This window comes from Accipiter gentilis, chromosome 8 (genome assembly GCF_929443795.1).
Source record: "Accipiter gentilis chromosome 8, bAccGen1.1, whole genome shotgun sequence".
In the NCBI taxonomy this organism is placed as follows: domain Eukaryota; kingdom Metazoa; phylum Chordata; class Aves; order Accipitriformes; family Accipitridae; genus Astur; species Astur gentilis.
Genome location: NC_064887.1, coordinates 3829301 through 3846554, shown reverse-complemented (window position 1 = coordinate 3846554; position 17254 = coordinate 3829301). Strand labels below are relative to the sequence as shown.

General features: G+C 37.9%; 1 protein-coding gene across 5 annotated transcripts in view; it reads left to right on the top strand.

Annotated features, from left to right (window-relative positions):
* PATJ (PATJ crumbs cell polarity complex component) overlaps positions 1 to 17254 on the top strand; it is a 156120-nt gene that overhangs the window by 59840 nt on the left and 79026 nt on the right. For all 5 annotated transcript variants that reach the window (XM_049808440.1, XM_049808441.1, XM_049808439.1 and 2 more), the window contains exons 23-28: positions 387 to 543; positions 1787 to 1858; positions 2730 to 2907; positions 3879 to 3989; positions 5422 to 5499; positions 8563 to 8680. In XM_049808440.1, coding sequence (XP_049664397.1) covers positions 387 to 543; positions 1787 to 1858; positions 2730 to 2907; positions 3879 to 3989; positions 5422 to 5499; positions 8563 to 8680 — 714 coding nt within the window. The remainder of the gene's footprint in view (positions 1 to 386; positions 544 to 1786; positions 1859 to 2729; positions 2908 to 3878; positions 3990 to 5421; positions 5500 to 8562; positions 8681 to 17254) is intronic.

Below are 17254 nucleotides of genomic sequence, written 5' to 3'. Positions count from 1 at the left end.
TAGTGTGGTGGGGTTCTGTGACTGGAGCAGGGCTTTGCACTGCTCTCCCTGCATAAAGGGTGGATTCACTATTACCAGTCATGTGTTTTTGTGAGGAGCATCTGTCATGTAAGTTGTACCTAAGCATGTTTAAGTTCCATAAAGATTTGGCATTTCCTGTTATTACTTCACTGCATGTACATCAGAAGCAAGGTGCTATAAAATGTGTTTAGTGTGATTTAAACTTCCTTCAAAAATGGATGTTCTGTATCTCTCAGCCTCTTGATCATCACACAACATCCACATTTGGAACATGGTGGGGTAAGGGGTTTATTTCCAGGGGTGATAACTGGTAGATGCAAAGACAGAGGAAGAAAAAGTTCACATCTACACCTTTTCTTCTTCAGGTACAAAGCTTCAGATTGACTCTAAAGGACCTGGACTTGCTGTTGATCTGGAAGCTACTGAAAAGGAAGAATTAAAAGGGGAGGATTATGTTTTTTCCAAGAACCTGGAATCTGGAAGAGTAACCACCTTAGCTCAGCCTGGAACAGCATTGTACAGGTATGGAGAAATATTTCAGGTTTTGGAAGATGTTCAGTTAATGATCTTAACTGTCTTCTTGCTTTACTTAGCTGACCAATCATTAAAAGCTGTGTGAAACAGTAAGATGTACATAGATGGCCAGTTCTATGACTTTTGCCCAAGGAGCTGAATTTTGCCTTACAACCTTATTGAATCTTTACTTCCCATGTTTCCTCCCCTGAGTACTGGGACAGAAAACTGCGAATGGCTCTGCCATCTACTTCACTTACTCCACAGTGGGGGTAGTATGGTTGTGGCCTGGAGGAGAAGGACATAGCCTTTACCAGCAGCATTGGTCATTATTGCTTAAGGAGCTCTCTCTTTAGCTCCTTACCATAGCTCTGTCCTCTCGGTTTTCCCTTTCCTTTGTTCTTCCTTTTGGGAAGAGCAGTTCAGCCATGAGTCTCAGGCCTGTACAGGAAATTTTAGTCTTGCCAGTGGTGCTGAGAAACCTTGAGCTGGCACGGGTTGTAGGTATTTCCAGTGGGTAGTGGATCTGCTTTTGGCGCCTGTTGATTCAAATCCTCAGTACTTCCCTAATTCATCTGTAATCTTCCCTCAGAGGGAAAGCAGCCCAACAATAAGGTGAAGGGTTTATTTCTGCAACACATCCTACTTCCTTTTTGCAGTTTAAGAGTAGCATTTACAGCTCTCAGGATCTACAGAAAATGTGTGCAAGGATGTATTGTTTCAACCTTTCTGTGGGGGCATGCAATTCCATACTTCCGTTCCTATTTTGTGAATAGGTGAGTCACATATAGTGTAAAAGTTTAATTAACACCCTGTTCTGGGGTGTTTAATGGAACACACCGGATCTGTTCTCCCAGTTGCATCATGATCTGCTTTCTGGTCAGCTAGACTGGTTTTATCATGTTTATATCCCTCTGTAAGAATCACAGCACATTTATCAGAAAGTAAATGTTAATTGCTTAAATAGTTATTTTGAATGAGTAAATGCAGTGCAGATTTGTATATCACAGAGCAGCTTATAAATTTGGTCTGCCCATCATGTTTATTTCTGGAGCATTCCTTAAGTACATTTAAACCTAAATACAAAAATTCCTGTCTAGTCTGTTGACTCTGCACATTTGGTTTAAACTGGACAGTGTGAGAAGGCGTTGCTGTCTTACTGCCAGATACAAAATATGCAAGGAATTGCGACCTGGCATGGGTGATGCCTTTTTTTATTTTTCATTCCTCCCCTCTGTCTGCCCCCAATTAGTGAATTACCTGAGAGAGAAGAAGGAGAAGGAGAAGAAACTCCAAACTTCAGCCACTGGGGACCACCACGGACGTATGTTCATATGATTACATTATTTCTTCCCATTTACCTTATGTCTTTTTTTCTGTAAGCCCGATTAGTTCTTGTGGGTTTTTTTTCTCCCCTCCTCTGCCAATAACTTTAAGGTACTTATGTACCTTGGGCTTTCTTAGATACAGTGAATTTTTAACAGATGTTCAACAAAATTATGCCTTCTATTTATACAGCTGACTTGGGAAAGCTTGGCGGGTTTACGTTGTGGATGACCTACAAGTTCTTGCTCATTTAATAACTATTAGGTGTGAACAATGCACATAGTGCTGCTGTCTCCTTTTCCACGAGTTTTCTGCTAAACTTAATGGCAGGAGTCCAAATGGCCAAGCCAAGTTTTAGCCACATCCTTGTTGTATTGTTAACATTTTTAGGTGAATTGTTTTTATGGTCCTAAGAAAAAATATGATGAGAAAATTTCTGCTTAAGCTGATTAATATGCATCTGATACACTGAAGTCAGTGTTCAGAAAGTTGTATGAAACACTGTTTTATTATTTGTCTAGCATATCACTTGTAGTATTTGCCATTTCCAGTCAATTTGGTCAAACTGGAAGAGGATGAGTGTTTACTTGAAGACCTGCCCATTTTACCCTGACTTTCTCTGAAATAAAAACATATTTGGAAGAGCAGTGGGTATGGGTTGGCAGCAGAATTTTATTCTTTTTTTTTTGAGCAAGGTCTACTGAAGGTAAAAAGCCACCTCTGGTAAAGTCAGAAGCCTAATAATGCTCTCATCCCTTTACTCTGTAAAATCTTCCTGAAAGACCAGAAGCTTACATTTCTTTAAGTCTCTGCATTTATAGTTTAAAAACTTGTTTCAAGCTGTTAAACTACCACCTGTATTTTTTCAGTGTTGAGATCTTTAGAGACCCTCATGTGTCTCTTGGAATCAGTATTGTTGGTGGACAAACTGTCATAAAGCGCCTGAAGAATGGAGAAGAACTTAAAGGGATCTTTATCAAACAAGTTTTGGAAGACAGCCCAGCAGGAAGAACAAGGGCTTTAAAAACTGGAGATAAAATACTTGAGGTAAATGCAGATAAATGCAGATAAACCTTTTTCATTCTAAGAAATAAAGATTGACTCAAGCAGCTTTGGGATGAGAGAGGGACAAAATACTGCCACCACTTTATGAAGTATTGATGACACTGTGTTTTGAAAACCAAAAGAAACCCCTGATGTCCTCTTTTCTTTTTTTAAGGTCTGACTATGGAGCTCTTTTAACATTCTCCTCTATACTTAAGAAAAGATAGGTCCTGGTATCTGATGGGGAAATGAAAAAAATGAGAGTGCCTTCTTCCCATATAAAAAAGTAATAAGTTATAGCATACCTTTATAAGCATAAGTTATAATATATAGAAGAACAGACTCCTCGTACTGAAATTTGGTCTGTTATTTTGTGTGTGTTAATTTATAGTTTAAACTATACTACTGATTTGGGGGGACTGACTAACTGATTAACTACTATATGGGGGAAATCAATGATTCTGCCAGGTGCCATAGGGGAGAAAGCCACTCCTGGCTTTCATCTCTGGCTCTGCGTTGATTTTTTTTTTTTTTTTTTTTTTTTTTTTACTCATTTTTCTCTAAATGAATACTACTGAACCTGGGTTCCCAAGCTGATAGTGCCATTCTTGTATGTGTTTTAGGGTTGTGTGTGAAGTTTTGAAAAATTGTTTCAAATCAGGTTTAGTTCACAAGCAGGTAAAATCTGAAAGAGTTGTATTATACCTACCATTTATGTTTAGCGTTCTCTGACAATCTTATTCCTTATGTTTTTATCTAGGATTGCTTTGGGAAGCATAGGGCCACCTTCTAATTACGAATACAAAGTAATATACTTTTCCTTAAACCATCATGGAAATATACTAAAAATAATTTCTCTTGACTTCTTTTGGTACCTTCCTCACATATGCTAAATCTTCTGTGAATGTGTGTGATCCCTTGTAATGACTGTGCTAAAAACAAGCTACCTAATAAAAATAAACATCGTTTGTTAGGTTTCTGGGATAGACCTACAAAACGCCACACACGAGGAAGCAGTAGAAGCTATCAAGAATGCGGGAAATCCTGTCGTGTTTGTAGTTCAGGGTTTGTCTAACATACCAAAAGTAAGTTTATTTCTATTTTTATTCCAGAACTTAATAAATGTGTAACACTCGTCTTATTTTAAACTTGGCTAAATTTCTTTCAGCAAGTTCCATCAATGTTTGTGTCCATCCTTTCTATCGGAGTTTCTGCATATAGACCACATGATTGATTACTTGTTTGGCCTGATTGGAAACCATGTTTCTCTGATGTAAATCAAATAGGCATAAATCTGTTGACTAGGTGTTAATTCAGTTCTCCCACCTGTGTAATTGATTCTGGCCCTGTATATCTTAATTTGTTCACATTTCATAATCTAAAAATACACTGTTACCCAAATGAACAAAAGTGTAACTAAAATTAGCCAGATTCACACTAGCAACCCGGTGTAAAAAAGGGACGTGAAGTAGTTATTTGGGAGCAAGTTACATTTCAAGAGATTTAGATGCCTCCTCATCTGCAAGGCCAAGGCAAGAAACCTTTTAATGCCTTCGTAAGAAAAGGCCTACAATTCTGCCTGCCTTTAAGGACACACAAAACCCCCAAGACTTCTATGTTCTTTCAGTATAATCTGATAATTTAATTGAGAATTTTGGTGGTTTAGTAGACCTGAGGAGACCTTTTTGACAACTGTAGACAAATCTGGCACAACCATGTCGATTATTTTTCCAGTGCTCCAGGGAGTCTTTCAAAATCTATTAAGACTTTTACCAGCTATGCTGGGAAAGTGCTCACACAGTGGTGGCAAAAATCACAGTGATGGTAACTGAGTTAGCTCCCTTTCTGTATCAGCTTTTTCACAGAAAAAATCTAAAAAAACTGTCAGAACATTTAAGTGTTCAGCTGTATCTCTAACCCTTACTTTCCTAGTTAATCTAGAGAGATCAAGGGAAAGATGGATAACTTGAAATTTTAGTTTCTTTGCTTTGAACTGTAGGCTGTAGGAAACTGGACATTCACAGACTTTCAGCAGTGCTGCTCAGTCCCAACTCCCATTCACCAAAATAAGGTGCTGCCAGAGGAGTAGGAGTATATTACATTTTGAAAGAATAAAGAACAGCAAGGAGGAATATTACGTGGAGGCTAAAGATGCTCTCCTTTATAAGGTGTCTGTGTGCATGGACGCTGGTCTCTATCTGAATAATTAAGAACTGACACTTCCGTACTGAGCTGTGTATCAAGGATGTACATCCACATTGCTGAGTTCAGAGTAATGTTTAATTGAATGAAGAGATGGGGCTAGATATCAAACAGTGAGCACTCAAAAAAGTAGAGAATGTTTGTAAATTCAGTAATAGAATGTAATTTAACGACTGCACTGCGATGTACTTCTACATGGGGCAAGATGAAGAGTGTACTGGGTAGCTTTATTGTTGTCATTACCTAACTTCTGGATGTTTGTTTTGTGGCTATAATGCTCTTTCTAATGTGTGTAACATATGCATTGTTCTTCAGGTAGTTTCTGTCGTGCAGCCTAAGGGAATCAAAGTCAGCAAAGATCAGGATGCAGACAAAGAAAATAAGAGTGAAAAGGTATTTATTCCATTCAGTGCTATACGCAAGTTTTACTAAATCAAATGGTATAATAGCATGTGTTATAACTCTATGACAAGCCCCCCCTGAAGTCTGAAATGAAATTTGAAATGTTTTGTTGAAATAGCTTTGATTCAAGTAATTTTTGCCAAATATCTGCCAAATACAAAGCAGGTTTCTGACAGATGTTCTGTGGGTCTCCCCTGGGTGCTGAAACCCTGTACTTATTGCAGCTCTTCACTGGCATCTTTCTGGAAGTACCTGCTTTGCTCCACATGGAGGCAAATTGATTCTCTTTGTTCAGTAGAAACGGAGAAATAATAACGTACACAAATGGTATCCTTAATGTGAGGCTGGCTCAAATTCAGTAAAATCATGTTACGGGATAATTAAATCCGCCAAGTCTCCTACGTTTCCCATTGCTGGGTAAAACAAGGAAATGACCGAGTGATCTGTAGCTGGCCAGCTAATTGTGAAGCAATTACTGCACAGTGACTTTCGAGCGACTTCACAACGGATTTAAAAGAGAAAAAATCTGTTTGGTCTAAACCAGTGGATTTGTTTTAATCGCTGCAATAAGAGAAAAATTTAATTTCTCATTCCCAGCCAGATTGCTCTAATGGCCTAGGTATTTTCCTGTGGGAACTGTGCTGATTGCTGAGTGTAGGTCAGGTACTTCAAGGGTGTCAGAACTGCAGGAGTAGGGACAGAATTAGTGCAGACAGTAACTTTTGCCCGGTGCGGTTTAACATGCCAACTACAAATACGATGAACTTTTCATTTGATCCTACTCAGTAGTCTGGTGTGTGGTGGATAATGAGAAGGCCGTTGTGACTCCAAAAGTTTTTGTAAGGCTCCTTTCAGATCCTGTCAGATACAGAAGCTATGAGGCTCAGTTATTCAAAAAAAATCAAGAAAGGTGTTGAAGTCAAGCTTTCATGCCAGTGGATAATACTTATAATGAAGCAGTTACAATCCCCTTTTCTTGGTTTTGTTATCTATACTTCTAATCTCAAAAGCGCTCATCCTCTTGCAGTGTGCTGCCTTTAATCTCTAGGACTCCAGTGTGTTGCGTTCTATAGCGTTCGGAGGTTAAAGAGGGAGCCTAATCTTTTTCAACCCTTTTTCATCTATTGGTGCTGTAAACTGGTGGGTGGAATATAGAAGAGCTTCAGTGCATAAATATGTAGCTCCCTTTTAGCTTTGAACATTGGTTCACAAAGCAGTCATACTGTGTTACAGTAGGGGCATCTCTGAGTTGGAAGGAGTTGCTATTAGTGGATTACTAGTCTGTGTCCCTATGGGGAATCAGTGATATTTCTAGTTCAGTCTTCAAAGTGTCACAAAAGAGTTTGATTTGAAAGCAGCCGTGTCCAGCTAGAAAATCTGCCTGTTCCGGTGGTGATGAATTATCTTTTCAGTAGTGAAGGTTTTCTCCGATTAGTTGGTGTTTATCCTCCTTTATTGATGTTTGTTTAAAAATGATCACTTGAAGTAATTTATATAAAACCACTTAAACCAGTTGAGCTTCTTGTGGACAAACCAGGTATTAACATTATTTTGCTGGTTGGCAACGTAAACTGCGCTTTTGCTTCTGTGCTGGAAACAGCTGTGTTAATCTCTGGCACAATTTCCTCATCTGGCTTTTCAGTGGGGTCAGGAGGGATGAGAGAAGCTTGTCCTTCTGAGCCATAGCAAACTGCTGGATAAGCTTAGGTGTCTTGTGTAATTCCACACAGACTTCCTAACAAATGTTTAAGGTCTTAAAAAGCCAAAGGGTCAACATTTAGACTATGAGTTATTGCTAAATTATAGTGATACTACTGATTTGTCATAGGCAGCTGAAAGTGGGGCTTCAGGTTTTCTGTCTTCACCTGCTCGGTAATGTAGGACGAGTCCTCTCACGCTTCCTGGATCTTCTGGATTTTGCCGAGTTCTACCTGTGTTGGTGTCAAGCAAAAAGTGGGAGATGCATTTGGTGTATTGTATACTTTGGGGAAACAGCTGTTGTATTTCCAAGTGCTCTCATTATATGCTCTTAATACTATTGGATTGAATTAATTCAATTATTATAGTTATGCTGTCTTCAATGCAGCACTTTCCTGTAATGTGTTTTAAATGGATGGGATGATGTATGTCTTATGTCACAAAATTCTCTATGTAGCTTGCATTGCACTTTGCTAGACTATTCTACACAAATTCAGGCTCAAGGTTTTAGAAATCCATATGCAGGTTCAGCTTTCATTGTACACAGTGAAAAATTTTATTCTGGGTTTGATGTTCGGGTGTTGAGTCGTATTTCCCAGCTATAGAAGAAATTAATTACGGGCATTCTGGTTGCTCTAATGGCATATCGTACTCGGTGTTCCCTGTCTAAAGTGCATCCTGCTATTAGTAGTGGGGTTGCATGGGATACAGTTGAATGTAATTAAATGAAACCATGTAGCAAACTAAGGCACGATCCAGTTACTTGGAACTATAAAAACAGTTGCTCCGACGAACAAGCACCTTCATTAGACTCGGAGCCTATTCTTTACGCCTGCTATGCGCCGCTATATGCATCATTATAGGAGCTGCCTGTATTTATGTGAGGTAATAGAATTTTATTGTAAGTTATAATTCAACATTTTTTTTTTTTAATTTAAGCAAAAATATAGGTGAACTGTTACGTTTAAATATTCGTAGATGCGCTAAGAAGACTGTGTTCCTATTTTGTATTTAAAAGGTTGACTTTTATTGGTACCAGACAATTTTGTTGTTGAGTCTCTAATGAGAAATGGGGTATGATTTAAGTTCATTTTTAACCCTTAACAAATGTTCACACTTCCATGTTTCTGATACATGAGTACTTTGTCAACAAGTAAATGTGCATGTACAATTGTATTTTCTTTTTTTGATGTTCATTGTCACTTGTTCTGATTTCTTGCATAAAAAGCCGACGCTGCAGAATTTAGCATTGTAATTAAGTGCTGTGTATGTACACACAGTGCAGTAGACAATAGGATTTTTTTCTTGTGCGTGGAGGTTACAAAACATGTAACTATTTGTCTTTGAATCCATTAGAGAAAATATGGGGCTCCGCCTCCAATGAAATTGCCACCTCCTTACAGAGCACTTGAAAGACTGCATGCAGAGGAAGCTAACGTGGATGAAGAGGAGGATGAGGATGCTTGTGCAGAGAGTGAGTAGTGCCACAATCATTGCATCAGATTACATTTATAGAACACAATCAGATTGTGATAAATGTGTCTGCCATTTATTGCTTGTATTATGGGAAGTAGAGCTCAGTGTGGCAATAGCATCTAATCTTCAACCTCGTTCTTACTAAGGGCTACTGATCTGTAGCTTAGACAGTCTTCTCTTCCCAGCCAGGGTCCTATAGCTCAGCTTTTCTGAAGAGATGTAGGAAGGGCTCTTGTTTATTTTCAGTCTAAAAATGTCCAAGCAATGTCTAGAGGACTTGCTTTGGCAGCGATGTCAGCAGTGAAAGGCAGATGTTGTGCTTTACTGTTGTAATTGCAGTGGTAGTTGAGCAGGCGTAGGTTGAGAACCACTGGTGCATAGTCCTTGTCCAGAAAAGCCTGCAGTCAATTTCAGACAATGATGTTCAAGCAAAATATTTTCCTTTAAAAAGAAAAATCTGCTGATTTATTGTTTCAGTACTCTACTGAAAAAAGGATCCCCTTTTTTTCTAGCACCTTTTATGGGAAAGGTTCTGCAATTGTCCAGTTCTGGGTTTTGCAATGAATTATGACCATATGCACTCTGTGGAAGAGTAGAGACCTAAAGAGTAGGATGCAGTGCAACTTGAGAGCTTCCAGCAGCATGACATGGAGTCCAGCGTACTGCTTTGTTAATTACAACTTTGATCAAATCGAATATTATTATCCATAGCTTGTCTTCCAATAAAATATTTAGGAATACTAAAACTGCAGTTAGGAGTCCTAAATTATTTTCTAAAATTAGTTACCTTTTATTTTTTTCTCTTTATGCTCTCTTGTACCAAATCAGCATACATGTGGGGGTTTTGTTGAGGTTTGGTTTGGTTTTTTTGCTACAGTGATTTTTCTCATCATCTTTTGTCTTGGTTTTTGTTTGCTGTGGTTATGGGTAAGCCAAAACGGAGAGATGCCTTTGTAGCTTTTGACCTTGAAGCAACTGTGGCTCCCATTTAGAGTGGAAGCTTCTAACTTGGGGCCTGCTGGGGGGAAAGCTCTTCCAGCTGCTCTTGCTGATTTCCTTGGCAATGGTGTGCCATTGAAGCCAAGATAATTAATGAGTTTGGTTGGTTCGTCACTTTTAGGGCTGCTTTGGTGGAGACAAAAAGGATTTTGGAAGGTTGTTCTCATGGAAACAGTAATGGGGGCACAGAAGCAGGGTGTTCAGCTCCGCCTCGGTTGCTTTAAGGGAAAGCTGCAAGTTCTTGAACCCACTGAGATTTTTCCAGAACTCCCCCTTACTGAGTTTGTCATCTGTCATCTCATCTGTTTGAAGTATGCCACATAGTTACACCAAGAAGGCTGTTCAGTATTTTTGTGGGGAGTGGCAGTGAGGAGGAGCATTTGACTGCAGACTCTGTGGATGTTGGATTAATATATCTTGAGCTTTCAAACCAATTCTGTAAACCTCCAGTTGTAGCAAACTGATTTCAGCTTGTTATTAAAGTTATAACTCCCAGTGAAAGGATATATTTGATAAGTCGCCTGACACCTGAGTTATCTAATTAGGATATGCCTCAATCTGAGTGCTTGCTAGACCTAAGTTAATACTTTGCACAGAAATAATTTCTTATTGATGGGCTTGGTCATTTTTTAGCTGTTCTGCCACCCCTAATGATATTGCCAGCTGAGTCTAATAGCTGAAAAGGTAAAGCTACTTCTGATATTAAATTCATCAATCCTACCAGGTTTGGCAGCAGCAAGCAGATCTATTCAGATGAATCTGCTTCTCTCTACCCTTTTTACTGACTGAAGTTGAATGTTTAGCAGTAGCCATCTTTCCCATGAATCTTGGAAAACCAAGATATTCATTTTCCGTTTTATTCTTCCCTACCTCATTCTGTTCCTTTAAAATAAAAAACAGGCTAAGGAAGCTGAAACTAAGTTTACTTCAACCCTTGAAGTAAAAAGCATGTTAGAAATTATATGACTGTACTTGATATTAAGCATCTTGGCAGCTGTGGAATGGGCTTTACAGAGTCTCTTTTCTGTGATCACTTGAAAAACAAAGTTTTCTCTGTAAATTCCAGTACAGTATTGGTTTTGTGAGCTACTTGATGTTCATAACTTCTGTCCTGATTCTTGAGCAGCTTTCTCAGAAATCTCAGCCCAGGCCCATACTTGCCTTTTTAACACTATTTGCATGTTCATATTGGTCTATTCGTTACCCACTTATCGTACTAATTCTACTGGTTTTGTAACCTTAACTAATAATCTTCTGAGCTTCACTGAACAAGTAAACTAGATTTATTGTCTGTCTTGTTTAGAAGATATGGTATCTTAAAAGGAAGAAGTGGTGTCAGCTCAGGTAAATTCACGTCGTAGCCTCTCCTTCTTTCATTTACTTCCTGTAGTTCTCAGTTTCTGCCAATAGCGTGGAAGGCCTTAGCAGGCATTTTGAGTGGGACAGCTGTCAAATCTGTCCTCTGGTTGTGCTCCTGATGGGTTTTATTTTATTTTTTAGCGTTCTTATTAATACAGCTGCAGTGTCACGAACCTGCTCATCAATTTCTTTCGTACTCCAGAAATACTTTCCTTGCTCCACTTGACATTTTTTCTCCTTGCTTGTCACTTCTTTCGACCTATGCTCTCAACTTCTGCCTCCATGTCCTTCATCATTTCCCATACTGAAAATGAAAGCAAAGCATTGTTGGTCTTCTTGCCGTACTTAGAAAATTTTTCTTTCGTTTCCGTCCCATCTATACTGCCTCATAGTCTCCAAGTTTTGTCTGTTTTCCCCTTAAAGTGGCTGAATAACCTTTTGGTATTGATTTAATTTCCCCTGTGGGATCCAAATCCACTTGCCTTTTGGCAATGCTCCCTTTTATTTCTGCTTTTCCACCACTGAAACTAGCTTTCATTGCTGACTTGTTGGAACAGTCATTTCTTGTAGATGATCTCCCTTTTCTTTTCAAAGGTTGTTTTTTGCTCCAAATAGGGTGAATCCTTGCTGGGAATAGAACTACTAGGTAGCTCTTGGTTTAGAGAAATTCCAGATGTCCTCCAAGTTTCTGTGGTTTAAGAAGTTTAAAGAAGTTCTAGGTGGTTTATTTCAAAAGTGTCTTCTTGCACCCAAGATACTTAGTTTCAGACCTGCTTCTCTTTTATATTTCAGTTTCATTTGAACCACTATTACTTGCAATATTATGTTCTAAGTTCTTAGATAGTTTTTTTTTGCTAGACTTTGAAGGGAAGTTGAAAATAGTATTTCCTCTTGTTTTATTTCTTCTAACGATACTGTCAAATCTTTATCAGTATGCAGCTCTAACCCTGTGTGATGTGGGTTTTGTTTACTCTTTGCTTTGACTTTGCTGTTTTAAGGCTTTCAGTTTAAGCTTTAAAATAGTTTCGTAAAACTTGCAGCATGTGCATCCTGCTGCAAAAGGAGCCTTCAAAATGTTTCATCTTGCAGACCTGAAAATGTTACGACATGGGTTTGGAGTTTTTCCTTCCCACGCTGGAAACTCTTGTCCATGGCAGAGGTTGTTTTGGAGAAGGTCAATCTCCATGAAGAAGTTTTTTAGGCTTCCCAAACCTTAAAAACATTAGGCTTTGAATAGGATTTTGTTGGGGTTTTTGTTGGTTGTTTTTTTTTTTTTAATCAAAACAAGTGAAAGGAGGTGAGAGCATACAAAGGAGCTATTTGTACTTGCAAGCAGCTGTGCTACAGACTGCATCAATAGGCATTGGTGTGTTTTCCTTGAGTGGCGGATGGCTGTAGGTGTGCACTAAGAATCTGCTAATAGACTAATGTGCACCCTGTTGCGGCTTATTACTATAATGAGGGGTTAGTAGTAAAAAGAAGCAGAGGAAATGTATGGGCAGAGTAGTTTGTAATGGAATGTTTTGTAAGGTTTTCCTTGGGGCATTCATAACTGTACAATCTAGATATACTTTGTGATTGAGTTGAAGCAATCATAAGTTAGATAGGAAAGACCTAAAAAACCATTATAAGAAAACTAAAAAGACAACTGTTGGAAGAACTTGGAATCCTTAATTTCAATTGATATTACATTTTTTAGTAAAATCTTTTGTCTAGTTAGTTGACTGAGATTGATCAGGTTGGTTCCAAATAAGTTTGAAAAAAAAAAAAAAAGATTAAAAAAAAAAATTGTGAAAGGTGGCTAAGATAATGGACTAGATACCGCTGTGCTCAGACTTCCTGTCTGCAAGGATATTTAACTGTATCTAATAAGGGGATAATAATGCCCCCTTCCTTTTATTTTGTCTCTAGATAATGTAGAAATCAATGAAGCTGTAAGAAAGCATAATGATTTATCTTCCTAAAATGCTTTTTGAGGAATGGTGGTTTCTGTACCAAAGCAAGTGATTTAAAAACTTCTCTAGTATTTCCACTCTGCGTTCCCCATTGTGATAAATCTGTGGCTACATAGGGTGCAAGAGGGGAGTCTGTGTGTGCTCACGTGTGTAGGTTGGTTCAGACAAACCCACGCTGCCTGTTGTCTAGGTAGGGTTGGGGTTAGAAAGTGCTTGGGCATGCGAGCAGAGTGCCCTTATCACACCTAAGGTTTTTAGCAGCTTCCATAATGTCAATGATACCCATACTCACGTGAGAGGATGGTGACTTTCATTAAAAACAAAAGATGAAAAAAAAAAGGAATAGAGTTCAGCTGAGACTTTGTAGAAGAGACTTTGTAGTCAAGTATATGGGGTGTGCAAAAGTACAACCTCAGGAAGTGTCTATGTATTGCTGTGGGCGAAGATGGGAAAACAATCGTTGGCACTTTGGAAAAATGCCAGAATTATTAACATTTACTAAATAAAAACATAACCACTGATAAATAATATAATTCTTGACGATCTGACTGTTTGGAGTCTGTTTTATGCAAAGCTGTGCTAAAACAAAGGAAAAGTAATTCTTAATTTTATTTTAAGTTGGGGGGGGGGGGTGGGCACCCAAAAACTATGATCTTCAGGTGAGGCAGCTTGTGTAGCCAAACACTGCCTCTCCAATAGATGTCACTGCAATCAACAGCAAATAGAGATGATGTTCAAAGAGTAAGATGTAGCTTGGAAAAACACTTCAAGATTTATGAAAATAAAATATTGAAAAAATAGTAATTGCAATATTTAACATTCTTAAATATGGTAACAAGTGTATTTAGTACAGTGGATTTCCAAAGATGATGCAAGAGCCAGGATTAGTCAAATAGAGCAGTGGTTTTCATTTTTTCAGCTCCGTGTTAATCTCTATTTAATGTGACTCTGTACTGCTAATCTTCTTTTCCCATTCTTGTTCTGACCCATAATTAGCTAAAATATGTAAGTTTTGTAACCAGCCCTAATATCAGATCCAGAAGGGCTGGGCAGACCCGCAAGCTGTTGTGCCACATGAGGATAGATTATGATGTTGGTGTCACTGTAGTTTGAGGTTGTGGGTTAGTTTGGGTTTTTGTTATTGGGCTGGTTTTGTGGGGTTTTTGGGGTGGGTTTTGGGGGGTTTTTTTTGTTTTGTTTTTTATTTTTACTCTGAATCACACGCACAGTTCTCATCATCTGATGAAGTATTGCAAAAGGAAATTACATTTTTGATGAATTAATAGTAAAATTGCAGCTGGGACTTCTTGTATTTTTTACTGTGTGCTTGTACATAATGCACTGAACAGATGGCTTTGTATGTGCTGTGATACATATTCTAAAGAAAGGACAATGAACTTTAAAAATGAACAAATTAATGGTATTAACAAAATAACTGAGTATTTTGAGTTGGTTTAAATGTGGCATTTGGAATAGAGAATTAGTAAGGACGTCCCAAAATAACTAATTATGTTTATAAATTTAGAGAGAGATTATATCTTTGCTTTTTTTAATTACTAAATGAAGGATTTTGAGTCTTTTCAATGTTTCAGTTCAGCACTCATTGCAGTAAAACTAATACTGCTTTTTTAAGGTTTCAGCAAAATACAAGTTATGATGAAGTTTGAATCTTTCTGATGCTTATAATGACATACTGGTTTTGTTTTCTGACACTAAAAAAAACCCCCATCCAAACCCTATGCCATGAACACATATCAGCGTTGGGAAACTGCAAGATCTGCAGCATTGGAAAATAACACAATGAAGCCATTTAACTAAGAGAAATTCGTTTTTAACCCCTGTAGCTTGCATGAAAAGGATGCCTAGATAAATATCGTCTATTAACTGCTACTTTGCCATGCAGTGGGTCATTAAGCAAGATAGTACCTGCAGCTAACAGGGATATAAACAAACGTTTGAGGTGACTCGTGTTTGGGGATAGAGATGTCATTCGAATGCTAGCAGAGTAAGCCAGTGCACAAACAGCAGCCGTAGAGCATCAGTGGGTCAGATGTGGGAAACCAGAGATCTGCTTCTCCCTGCATACTTTCATAGGCAGCTTTCGTCTGCTGGCAGATGTAACTGTTAGCTTGTGGGTAGCTTGAAATTAATATAATTGATGGCATCTCATAATAGAAACAGACAGACGGTTTGCCCTTAAGGAGAGAAAAATCTCAGAAAAATAGGCCCAAGGTCGTCAGAAGAAAGACAAGCACTGAGTCTGTGTATGATGAGGATTTGAGCTGCTTACAGCATTGAATGTTTGTCAGGAATGCAGATATCTTGAAGTACATGCTGGTACAGCAATGGTACAAGGGGGTTTCCCAGGTAAGGATTCAGATCTCTCTCTATATTGTGTTTGTTTCCAGCAAGTCATTTTAAGTGTTTTTTAGTGATAATTTAGAACTAGTGAAGTGCTGGAGATAAGAAAATAATAGCACAGATCATTTTTTTTCTCAGTTTGAAGCATGGACATATAGCATGATTGGAATATTGAATGCATTTAATATCTTTAAAATATTTTGTCCTGTGTTTGCTTATAAATCATTGTTTCTGTGTACATTGGTGTTCAACATTCTTATATACAAAACTGACATGAGCACGCAGTGCTTAAAGTATAAGAATTCCTAGCATTAAATTTCTTGCTATATAGAATAATCTACTCTTCCATAACTGTTATTGTAATGTAGAGACAGATGGCTGAATTTTCTTCACTTTGCTTGTTAAGAATGTGTTAGGTAAATGTTTTTAGACTAAAATAAAAAGCTGCTGGGGAATCTAAACTGAATATTCAGCATTTTCATGGTATAAGGAGGCAAAACAAGAATAAAGCAATGTGATAGTAAACAAATGAGCTATTGGCAATGAAGGATAATCTAATCTTTAAATATTGCCTTAGATTGCATTTGTTCTTAGGTATGATCTTTTCTTCCAACACAAGCCAGGTATCCAGAGAATAGCATTAAAATGCTAGGCATGAAATATACTGGTTTGATGTTTTAAGGTTATTACATTGTCTAAGGCATGGTGCAGGTGGCTTATGTTGTTCGGGATCTTTGATCTTACTCAGGTGTTACAGATAAGTAATTTCATATAACTTACAGATAGAAGATAATGTCTGCGGTATAAATCTGCATACACAGGTACAAACTTGCTAAGAGAGGATAACAGAAGTAGATTTTTATATTGCTCTCATTGAAGAGCACTTAATATCACTGCAATGACTTGCAACTATAAATATGTAAAAAGGATGTAAATATTTCAATAAATAAATGAAAGACAAACACTAGCTCATAAAAGGTGGTTATGTGTTTATATTCTTGAACGTCTGATTTTTAGATAGGAAGGTATCTTTCGTCATTACCATCGTAAATGATGTTGCTCCACTGCACACAAAAAAAAAAATTAAAAAGAAACTCTACTGTGCATCATGTCTTGTCCAGACTAGCACAGCATTGCTTTTAGTTAGAATACAGACTAGATTATTTGCATAATAGCTCTGTTCCAAAATGGTCTGCTTGGTTTAAACAGTAGCTACTCCAAATATGTAGTGGAAGTAAGCCTCTAACAGAAGGGGAAGTAAAAATGTTAAATGACAATAATTTTATTCTTTACAGATGTTACCTAGTTTTCCACAGTATTACAGTAATTGAGACAGCTGTCCAGAATAACTTCTTTAACTGTTTGAGAAAGTTGAAGTTATCTTTTCCTCCTCAATCTTAAGACTTGATTCTTCCTCATTCAATGCAGTGACTTAGAGGCTAGTCATCAATTTACCTTCTGCTTTGAGCAGGTATGTAATTGCTCTTTATCAGGACAGCTGACATGTGAAGAGCAATCCAGAATATTTAGGTATGCTAGCTATAGTACACTGTGACAGACTATTAAAAATTCTCTTTATGCCTGGTCGTGGCCACATGCGTATTGAAAACTACTTGCAAGCTAATGACATTAGGAAGGAGATCTGTATACACATATGCATATATATATGTGCATGTGTACAAGAGACTGCTATCTGCATCAGATGAACATCTCTATTTTATCAGCAAATTCAAAATACTTTTGCTGTGTTGAAATTAGAAGAGATGTTGTGGCAACTGGCTAAAGGGCAGGTAGTTCTTTCTGCTACCCCAGAAATAATAATGAGCCTTTTATTATTAGTGTAAAGATGGGCATGGCTGTTTGCTTCATCGGTATTTAGAGATCATGGCTTGTGCTTC